The 10,586-nt window shown below is 50.7% G+C and overlaps 1 protein-coding gene across 3 annotated transcripts; it reads left to right on the top strand.

Annotated features, from left to right (window-relative positions):
- Positions 1-1,040: 1,040 nt before the first annotated feature.
- Set (SET nuclear proto-oncogene) lies at positions 1,041-10,438 on the top strand. 3 transcript variants are annotated; one of them, XM_031369644.1, is made up of 8 exons: positions 1,041-1,435; positions 7,556-7,613; positions 8,129-8,271; positions 8,486-8,589; positions 8,681-8,794; positions 9,176-9,346; positions 9,428-9,574; positions 9,971-10,437. In XM_031369644.1, the coding sequence occupies exons 1-8, from the start codon at positions 1,327-1,329 to the stop codon at positions 9,992-9,994; spliced, it is 870 nt and encodes a 289-aa protein (XP_031225504.1). In that variant the 5' UTR covers positions 1,041-1,326; the 3' UTR covers positions 9,995-10,437. The 3 variants fall into 3 exon arrangements, with proteins under 3 accessions (XP_031225504.1, XP_031225505.1, XP_031225506.1); XM_031369645.1 differs by lacking the exon at positions 1,041-1,435 and adding an exon at positions 5,756-6,171 and having other exon boundaries at positions 9,971-10,438; XM_031369646.1 differs by lacking the exon at positions 1,041-1,435 and adding an exon at positions 6,425-6,476.
- Positions 10,439-10,586: the final 148 nt, after the last annotated feature.

The following is a 10,586-nucleotide window of genomic DNA, read 5'->3' on the forward strand; positions in this document are numbered from 1 at the left end:
TTGGTGGGCACATGCTCTACTGTTGAACTACATTCTCCACATCTGTTTCTTATTACCATTACCTGGGTATGTGGCACATGCATGCAGCAAGCAGCAAGGTGTAGTTGACTGTGTTAGCCTGCTGGAGGCCTGGGTTCCAACCCCAGCAACACACACATATACACACACACACACACACACACATTTTATTTTTCCTCTTAGTTCTTTTGGGACAGGGTTTGCACTGTAGTCCAGGCTGGTCTGAAACCTGCGATCCTCTGACAACGACTTCGAAGGGCTAAGATTACAGGCTAAAAGCCAGAAGAGGTGGTACAGGCCCTTTACCCTCCCTCCCCTAACTCCGGGAGGCCTGGGCAGACAGAACTCTACAGAGGTCAAGGCCAACTCACTATATACAAAGTGAGTTGCAGGACAGTCAGGGCTACACAGAGAAACCCTGTCTTAAAAAACAAACAGCCGGGCAATGGTAGCGCATGCCTTTCATCCCAGCACTTGGGAGGCAGAGGCAGGCGGATTTCTGAGTTCGAGGCCAGCCTGGTCTACAGAGTGAGTTCGAGGCCAGCCTGGTCTACAGAGTGAGTTCCAGGACAGTCAGGGCTACACAGAGAAACCGTCTCGAAAAAACAACAAAAACCAAAAAAAGACAAAAACAAACAAGGTACAGGCTGAGCCAGTGCATTTAACAAACCCTTTTAAATAGATGGAATGAGTGAGCCAAGTCTTCCCTCCCCTCCCCCACCACGACGTTTGTAATTTTCGCTTGGGAATCCCTTTTTTTCCAACATTTATCTGTCGCTCCAAGTGGCGATCTGCAGGCTGGGAAGGAGTCTAGCCAAACTCGCGAGTTGGGGGTTGGGAAGAGTGAAAAGAATGTTCTAGGCTGAGGTAAGGCAACAACACGTATGAAGTCTTCGGGACAGCAAACTGGGAAGGGAAAGAGGAAGAACCCCCGAGGGGGGCCAGGCAGTGTAAGGCAGGGGCTCTGGGGGAGGGCAGGGCCACTCGCCTCAGGCTCCCACGTGCAACCCGGGGTTCAAAGGCAGTCCCGCGCCGCACCCGCAGGAGCCACCCCCTCCTCCAACGCCGGGAAGCCCCCGCCGAGAGCGACTCAAAGAAGTTTCTGCTGATTGGAGGGAGGACGAGGAGGCTGGGAGAAGGGGCGTGGGGGTGTGTGTCCCACTGTCATGTAAATATCCCCCGCGGGCAGGGCGGCTGCGAGGCCGACTTAAACCTCCCGCACCTGAGGCAGCCTCAGTTCCTGCGAGTTTCGTCCTGCTGTGAACATCGCGGCTGTGGTCTCCGTCTCCCGGCCACCTCCCTCGCGCCATGGCCCCCAAGCGGCAATCTGCGATCCTGCCTCAACCCAAGAAACCCAGACCGGCTGCTGCCCCGAAGCTGGAGGACAAGTCGGCCTCCCCCGGCCTGCCGAAGGGAGGTAAGTTCCTCCATTGCGTTTCCTGGTGATCCACTCTTGGATTGGCTTTTTCTGCCCCCCCCCATCCCTCTCTGGACATGAGACAACCCCCCCCCCCAAAGACACTCGTGAAAGCTTTCGTCCCGAGGCGGCGGGGGATGAATGAAGCTGATATGGGAGAAGGAGCAGAAAGCGCGGAACTGGGAGACCCGTGCACAGGGGACTTCCTCCGGCCCGGGACACCACGTGGGACCCGGCTTGCCCTTCCCAGCCCCCAAACTCTCGAATGGGGCTTCTGTCCCGGTAAATGCAGCCGCTTGAGGTCTCCCCACCCCTCCAACCCCGAGTCCCGGAGATTCAAGCCCGCTCAGATCGTCTCCCTGTTGCTGAAGCCGCCGGCCCACAACTCTGGCCTGAATTACTGCCACCTCGTGTAGCTCCCAGCTTCCTTCTCCCATCCTGCCCGAGCAAAGAGGTAGTCACGTGGTTGTCTCTGAGACTCAAGAGCTAGCCTCTCGGTGGCCCTCCTGGTACATACTAAGACTTCCGGTACCGGGGACCCTGCCCACCTGGTCCCCACCCACCTCTCCGGGTTCCCCAAGGGGTGGCGTGGCCTAAAGGCCTAGAGCTGCATTTTCTCACCTCGAGCCTAGACCCAGACTTGCCCTACGCTAAGAAACTCGTGTTTGAGGCGGAGTGGGGGGAGTGCTTTCCAGCTTCTCGCTCTGAGCATAAGCGCCTCTTGTCCGAAGCACCGCTGGCCGCACCCAGACTCGCCCTGTGCTAGCACTTTTCCTCGTTTTACATTCGGATAGTGTTTTTTATGCCTACACTTTTCGCCTTTCTCTGTTGACCGTGAAGACTGCGTTTTTTAGGCACAGCTTCGAATCGTGTGGTGTTTTCCCGCCTGGCTTGGGTTTGGTACAGGACAGGGTAGCAGAGGGGAAATATGGATTTGGTGTAAGTCTAGAGGCACGGGTGGAAGGAACACCAGGCACGGAGTGGAGTCGGCATCTCTGCACTTCTGTGGACCTGTTTCTCTTTCCTGTGTATCATTCTCTTACTTTTCAAGTGGCAGGCAAAGACCTACACTATGCTTCCAAGTGGTAAAGACAGGGTCTTGTCGATAAGTAACCCTGGCTGTCCTGGTATTCATGCTGGGATTAAAGGCACCGCCACACCCAGAGTTTTCTTTTTTAAAGGGAGCTTTTCATGCATCTCATGCTGACCTCCAATTTGCCACTGAGGATGACCTTGAACTTTCTGATCCAGGGGGCTGGGATTACAGGCTAGCTCCATCCTGCCGAAAGTTTTGGGTGTGGAACCCCGAACATGCTGCATCGGCACTCGGCAAACACCCTACCTTGTTCTTAAGACTTGCTGAGACTTAAGGGTAAAAAAATTGCAGTTGAGAAAATCCTTTCCCTTTTGTTAGAAGTGAAGTGAGCGAACCTTTCTGGTGTTACACATTTAGGTTGCTGGCAGAAATAGCTAAACCACAAGAGATGGGAGGGTGACACTGTAGTCTTCCTTGCTCAGTGGACACAGTTTGTGACCTGTCAGGCACTGTAGCCAGCCTCCAAACTGGTATGGAGAGCGCAATGCTTGGTGGCTTATTGGATGCACCCATGTGCAGGCCTCTCCCATTTACAGTACTTCTTGCCTTTCGGCACTGTTTTCCCTTTCTAAATATGTTCCTTGCATTCATCTTGAAGTTCAGGGCCCAATCAGAGAAAGGCCCCATGGGTCTCTGTAGATGGCTGTAGTCACATGATCAGACGTTGTGGTTGATGAAAAAAAAAAAACCTTTTTTCTGAGCAAGTTTCTTTCTACCTGGGAGTGGCCCATTAAGTCAGAGTATTTAGGCTTGTAGGTAAAAAAGGAAAGAGGTTGGAGAGGTGGCTCAGTGCTTAAGAGCACATTGGCCTTGCCAAGGACCTGGATTTAGTTTCTAGCACCACCGTGGTGGCTCACAGCTTCAGATCCAGGAGCATCCTCTTCTGGCCTTTGCACATGGCACAGTTAGATACATGCAGACAAAACAGTCTTCCGTGTAAAAAGTAATTAGTTTGTGTAATACAAAAAGAAATATAGACATTCTTGGTAGGTTGTTTTGTTTTTAACGTGGGTGTACGCCAAGTCTTTATCAGTTCTGTCTCTTAAGCCACATTTACAAGCCACATTTATGACATTAGGGGAGCCCAACAGTGGTGGCGCATGCCTTTAATCCAGCACTTGGGAGGCAGAGGCAGGCAGATTTCGAGGCCAGTCTGGTCTACAGAGTGGACAGCCAGGGCTACACAGAGAAACCCTGTCTGGAAAAACAAAACAAAACAAAACAAAAGACATTAAGGGATTTGGGGAGGTAAGAGCACAAGTTGGAGGCCATCCTTGTCTAGTTCCAGAGCGCACCCCCCAAAAAAGAAAAGAACTGATTTATGTTGGTTCCTTGTAAAGTTCAGTTGGGGATGGGGCTGCCTGGCAGATAGTTTAGTAGGCACTAGACCTGGAAGGTCCATTCGCATTAACTCAGGCTTAGTTTATGTGTAAAATATACTTAGTATCTTGGAAGAGTTTGAGGCAGGGGGCATGGCTGAGTGATAGAGGACTTGCCTCACAGGATCCAAGCCCAGTTTAACCCTAAGAGTAATTATCTGTAAAAGCTACTTTGTATCTCATGAGGGGTCCAGGAAAATAGAGCCAAATGGAGCTGAAGCCTACCGTAGTAATTTGGTGTGGGAGGGCTTCAAATGCTAACCGTTTTTCTTTGGAGACACTGTTGCACATTGTAGCCTAGGCTGGACTCTGCCTGGGTCTAACTAAATCCTTACTTGCCTTGTTTTGTTTGTGGAATTTCTTTGCAAGTATGTGCCAGGTCCTCACAGAACTATCAGGAATCATACCTGGTGAAGGTATGGCCTGAGTTTTAATAGATGTTAGTCACAAAGTTTATTGCGCTGCTTTTTGTCAGACCCTTCCCTCTTTAAGGATCCTGATCACAGTTGCCTGTGTTGGAGGTCCCTATGCTTGGGAGCTGTGCAGTAAGAGGTCCTTAGAGGTTGTCCCCAGTTTAGGCTTACCGATTGCAACAGATGAACGCAATTCATCGACTTAAGCATAAGGTGCACCAGGAAGGCTTAGCTGAATTTCCTAGAGTTGAGGTGGAAACTTACACAAACACACTTGTATTCTCTCACATGGACTGTATGTGGTGTATTTTACATTTATTATCTACCCACCAAGAACATCTTGACTTAAAGCCACATTGCTTTATGTAGAAGACTGATAATAAAAACGGGAATGCTGGAATATGCATAGTTCAAGCTCAAGCGGTAGAGCACCCAGGTAGAGAGCTTTCTGGTCTTTTCAGGACCACACTTTGGGATTCTGGTAGACAGAACTATCTGTTCAAGTCCTGGAAAACAATGTTTAATCAGAAAAGCTCCCTCCGACATAAGTCCTTGAGGGCTTTTTAGCCTAAAGCTTTTTTTTTTTTTTTTTAACTGTTTTAGCTTTGGATGTTTAAGAAGCCTTAAACATTCCCCATCACAAAATGTGCTTCCCTCACCACTAAGATCAGGACACCTGGTGCAAACTTGAGCGGAAGGACCTGTGGCAGAAAGGTCCTTCCTACAGTTACAGTACTTAAACCTTTACTGTGGTTCTGTGTGAATATGTGACAGAGTTTTAAAAATTCAGAACCGAGGGCAGAGGCTTTACTTGGCCCATGCGAACAACTGGGCCCTGTGTGTAAACTGGATAGTTAGTTCATCTGAAGTGCTTGCTTGTGGCTTTGCATACCACTAGCCTTGAGTTTGAGTGGGTCCCCAGCTTCTCTATCTAGAAAAAGATGAAGGTGCCCGGTTGCAGAACTCCGGTGCCTGACTGTAGCCAGGGGACTTCTAAGGCCTGTACTTTTGAGGGGCTGCACGCGCCCCCTATCCTGAGCCCCCGGCCGCCCTGCAAAAGGGAAGTCGCCAAGCCACCACGTGATGCGCGGGTATTGGGGAAAGGAGGCCCCGCCTCTCAAGACACCGCGCGGCGCGCGAATGTCCCGGGTCGGCAGGAGAAGGGGAGGGCGGGGGAGGGGAGCACCGCGCGGGGGCAGGACCATGCGTCGCTGAGCCGCTTCCTCCCGCCTCTCGTCCAGGCCCCAGTGTCCCCACCGCCGCCGCCGCCACCGGCCCCGGCCCCGCCCCCTGGCCCGCGGCCCCGGCCAATCGCTGCGCGGCGCGAGCCTCTCCGGCCGGGGGTGGGACTTGCGCAGGCCTGACGCGCCTGCGCTCTGCGGACTGCCCCTCGCCGCGAAGAGGAGGAGGTGGTGGTGGTGGAGGAGGAGGTGGAGGAGGAGGAGGAGGAGGAGGAGGAGGCGGCTCAGGGCAATCGAGAAGCGAGCCGGAGCGCGGGGCGCGAGTCGAGGAGCCCAGCCGAGCCGCCGCCGCCTCCCCGCCTTCAGTGAGAGCCCCGGCCGGGGGCTCGCCACAACGCGCCCGGGCCTGCCTCGGCGTCAGGCCCCGCGGGCAGTGCCAGGCAGCCAGGGGGAGGGCGAGCGAGTGAGCGCCGGGAGGAGGCGGCCGGAGCAAGCGGGCGCCGCGCGTGTGGCGTGAGGGGAAGCCGCTGGCCGCCCCCTTGGCCGTCCCTTCGCTCCCCCTCCCCGCTCCCCGCCCCGACCGCGGAGGGCACCATGTCTGCGCCGACGGCCAAAGCCAGTAAAAAGGAGCTCAACTCCAATCACGACGGGGCCGACGAGACCTCAGGTGAGGACCGGGCGCGGCGGGGGCCCGGCCGCGCCGCCATCTTTCGGCCCGGGCCGCGGGGGGCGCGCGGGGGCCGCGGGCCGGCGCCTTTTTGTGTGCGGTCCGCGACCGGGGGGCCGGGGTGGCGCCGCGGCGGCGAGCGCTGCGGCCGAGGCGGGGGCGCTGCGGCCTGCGCGGCGGGCGGAGACCCCCCTTCCCCCCGCCCGCGCTCTCCTCCCCCTCCCTCCCTCCCTCCCTCCCGAGCAGCCTCTCTTTATTGTGCTCCGCCATGATGCCTCGCTCCCATCAGCCGCCGCCGCCACATGGTGCGGCCGGACGCAGCCTCGCGGCCCGGTCTCTCGCGCCGCCCTGCTTCCCGCCTGGAGCTGGCGCTACGGCGAGACCGGGAGCCGGGGTCTGGGGCGGGGTAGGGGCGCGGAGCCGGCGGGGGGGATGCTCCAGGCTGCGCGGGTTGCACAGCCCACGTGGGGCAGCCACACGGGCGCACCGGGAATGCGAGGGATCTGGCCCGGAGGCCATTCGATGCAGGGCTTGGAGGGCCTTTAGGACGCCTAGCCCTCGCCCCGAGGGTCGTTTAGAGCTGAGGACAGCTGCAGACCCCGGGCTAGTTACCGGAAATGAGCCGCGCGATCGGGCCCCTTCACGCCCACTTGGCTTTGTAAAAGCCTTCACAGCCAGCCCCCTTTGGACAAAAGGGCACGAAATAGGAGCACATCCCCTCTCCTCTCTATGCCTCCTAGTTTTTGAGTAGGGTTTTCCCAAAAACTGTTCAGAAATACTGTACAGCCGTGTATGATGATGACCAGTCTCATTAAGAATGGGCTGGAGGAGTAAGGTCACGTTGGAAATAGGTTTACAGTCTTTTAAGTCTGCATAGGCGACTGTAGAAGTTTACTGGGCATTGTCGGTGTATGTTGATAATCATAATAAATTGAGAGCACTGGGTTGTTTTGCTTTTTTTTTTTTTTTTTTTTAATTTTTTAAAAAGCGGTTGTACCAGTTGGTAGTGTCCTAATACCGTTTTATGGCCACGGATTAGTTCTCTTGCAATCGTACAATGTGATTAGTAATAAACATGAAGAATTTTTGAATGAGGCTAAGCCTCTTGTTCACCTTTCTTAATGAAGGCCAATGATTGGACCTTTGTAACGAAACTCTTTTAAAAGTGATCCAGTAATGAAGTAGCGGAGTAGATCCCTTAATTTGTGAATGGTAGGGTAATGAGAAAGTAATTCGTCCACTGCGTGCTTGAACACGTGGGGAGCATGCTTTGTAGTAAGCACATTTCCAGCAGCGTTACTGTTGCAGTTCCCATCATAGGATCAAGAAGTGTGGCAACTTGTGGAATTAGTATTGAGTCTTTATGTTCCCTTTTGTTTTTCAGAAAAAGAACAGCAAGAAGCAATTGAACATATTGATGAAGTACAAAATGAAATAGACAGGTAAAATATTGAATTCATGTTATGGAAGTTCTCTCATGGAATTGATTGGCCGTCAGTTTTGGTGCACACACTCTAAATCCTGTTTCTCAGTCTGGTTATAATTCCTGGGTTAAAGTAATGGTACCTCAATCTTCCCACATACAGAGGGTACTGTAGGTTGGGTATGCTATCAGAGGTCACAGAATGTCTGACTGCTGCCTGGTTTTTGATAGAGTGGTATAGAGCACTGTTGCTTGTTTCTTGATTAACCTTCACTTACACTTGCTGCTTCTGGGTACACAATCAATATGGCCTGGAAATACTGTATACTGAAATACAATGTTGCCAGTTCTGGAGATGAGCTGAGATAGCTCAGTGATTTTGGTTTCTAGAGGACTGGTCTGCAGGGCAGTAGATACTCTGTTCCTAAGGTGGAAGAAAAAGAGCAACAGTGTTGGCAGCATATGCCATTTGGGTATGCTTAGCCTTCCCATTTTACCGCCTTAGATATTCATTCTAGTCTTTATTTGTTTCAGACTTAATGAACAAGCCAGTGAGGAAATTTTGAAAGTAGAACAAAAATATAACAAACTCCGCCAACCATTTTTTCAGAAGAGGTCAGAATTGATCGCCAAAATCCCAAATTTTTGGGTAACAACATTTGTCAACCATCCACAAGGTATGTGGTGGGTCAGCATTGTTGAGGTCTATTAGGAGTTTGGGGAGCTCTGGGGTCAGTTACTTGACAAAGCTGCAGACAGGACAAGAGTAGTCTGCAGTTGATGGCTTTAGTAGAAAGCAAAGTTGAAAGTGTTCACTGAGTTTGTAAACATGTAAAAGGGTCATTAAGTGGTTCCCATTCAATCTTGAACTGAACTGAGTTGCTTCTCTAGTGTCTGCACTGCTTGGGGAGGAAGATGAGGAGGCTCTGCATTATTTGACCAGAGTTGAAGTGACAGAATTTGAAGACATTAAATCAGGTTACAGAATAGACTTTGTAAGTACCTGACCCCCTGCTTGGCACTTAGAGTGAGTATGTAATGGTACGAACGCTGCTTATTGACTTCTCATCTTTCCATATTTTACAGTATTTTGATGAAAATCCTTACTTTGAAAATAAAGTTCTCTCCAAAGAATTTCATCTGAATGAGAGTGGTGACCCGTCTTCAAAGTCCACCGAAATCAAATGGAAATCTGGAAAGGTATTTTGTATATCATGGCTTAGCTGAACCTCCTGACTGGCACTCAGTGCCTTAGACTCTGGGTAAAGAGTGCAGAGATTCCAGTGTGCAGAGGAATAATGTGATAGGAATCGCACAGTGCTCTTCTTGTTTTGCCCTGTTTGCCCTGCTCAGGCTTTCAGCCTCGATTTTTGGAGACCAGGGTTTGGTTTTGTAGATTTAGGGTGGAAGTTAGACAGTTGATAGGTGTATCCTGTGAAAGCAGTTTACAAGAGTTTACCAAGTGCATATTTTTTTATAGTTCTTAGTAATATGAACTACTTTACTGGTCTTTGTTGTACTTTATGTGAGGTTTGGGTATTACGGGGAGCAAATAAAGGGGGTATTTATGTCTTCATTTAGGATTTGACAAAACGCTCAAGTCAAACGCAGAATAAGGCCAGCAGGAAGAGGCAGCACGAAGAGCCAGAGAGCTTCTTTACCTGGTTTACCGACCATTCTGACGCAGGTGCTGACGAGTTAGGAGAGGTCATCAAAGATGATATTTGGCCAAATCCCTTGCAGTACTATTTGGTGAGTTATATTCAGTGGCTTGAAAGAGGTAATGTGTCCAATAAAGTGAGTTCATAAAAGAACATTGCCTGGTGTTTTCAGGTTCCTGATATGGATGATGAAGAAGGAGAGGCAGAAGATGATGATGATGATGACGAAGAGGAGGAAGGGTTGGAAGATATTGATGAAGAAGGAGATGAAGATGAAGGTGAAGAAGACGACGATGAGGATGAAGGGGAGGAAGGAGAGGTATATCCAAGCCCTAGTGACTTAGAGAATATAATACAGAAATGGCTGAAATAGTGGGACAGTTGAAGTAATGTTAACACCCGAGTCTTCCCTCTTTTTTTTTAAAATGTAATTTCATATGTTTGGGTGACTAGCCTACCTGTCTGCACTGCATGTGACTAACCTTCCAGGGTCAGAAGGTGTAGTGATGGGTGATTGTGAGCCACTGTGTGGGTTCTGAGGACCTGAAGTACTCTTAATCTGGGAGCATGCTCTCCCCTATCAGTGCTAACTTAATGAAGATTCATATACTTAAGCTAGGAAAGCTGGGGTTTGATAGGGTCCGACCTTCATCCAAGAGCTAGTAAAAGCGCTCAGAATTTGCCCTGGTGGTTGACTGCTCCCTTGTTCTTTCAGGAGGATGAAGGCGAGGATGACTAGCACAGAAGATTGATGGATTCCAACCTTCTTTTTTATTTTCTTTTTATTTTTTAATTTTCTTCAGTCCCTGGGAGCAAGTTGGTCCTTTCCCCCCTGTCCCTCTGTGCTCAGTCGCCCTGTTTTTGAGGTCTCAACATCATGGTTCTCAACTAATTTGGGGGAAAATATCTTGAGCAAAATACAACAGGAAAAGAATCTCCATGTTTCTGTTCTAAATTAATTTTTATCCTTTCTTGTCTCAAATTTGTGGATTCAACACCACCACCATGCTCTGTGGGAAAGAAGAAAAGCCCGCCAGTTCTCTAGCTCTGCTGGAGGCCGGAGGGTGCTAGGCCCTGTGTAGTAGTGCATAGAATTCTAGCTTATTTCTTTTCTCTGTATATTGGGCTCAGAGATTACACTGTGTCTCTATGTGAATACAGACAGTTAGCATTTACCAACATGTATCTGTCTACTTTCTCTTCTTTAATAAAAAGAAAAAAAAAAAGAAAAAAAGGGGGGTATAGACGGTGAGCAAGGGTGGGTTTGAGGTGTCGGGGGGTAGGTGGGCATCTGACAACATGGCTTCTCCTTTGGCATGTTCAATTGTGAT

This window comes from Mastomys coucha, unplaced genomic scaffold (genome assembly GCF_008632895.1).
Source record: "Mastomys coucha isolate ucsf_1 unplaced genomic scaffold, UCSF_Mcou_1 pScaffold15, whole genome shotgun sequence".
In the NCBI taxonomy this organism is placed as follows: Eukaryota; Metazoa; Chordata; class Mammalia; order Rodentia; family Muridae; genus Mastomys; species Mastomys coucha.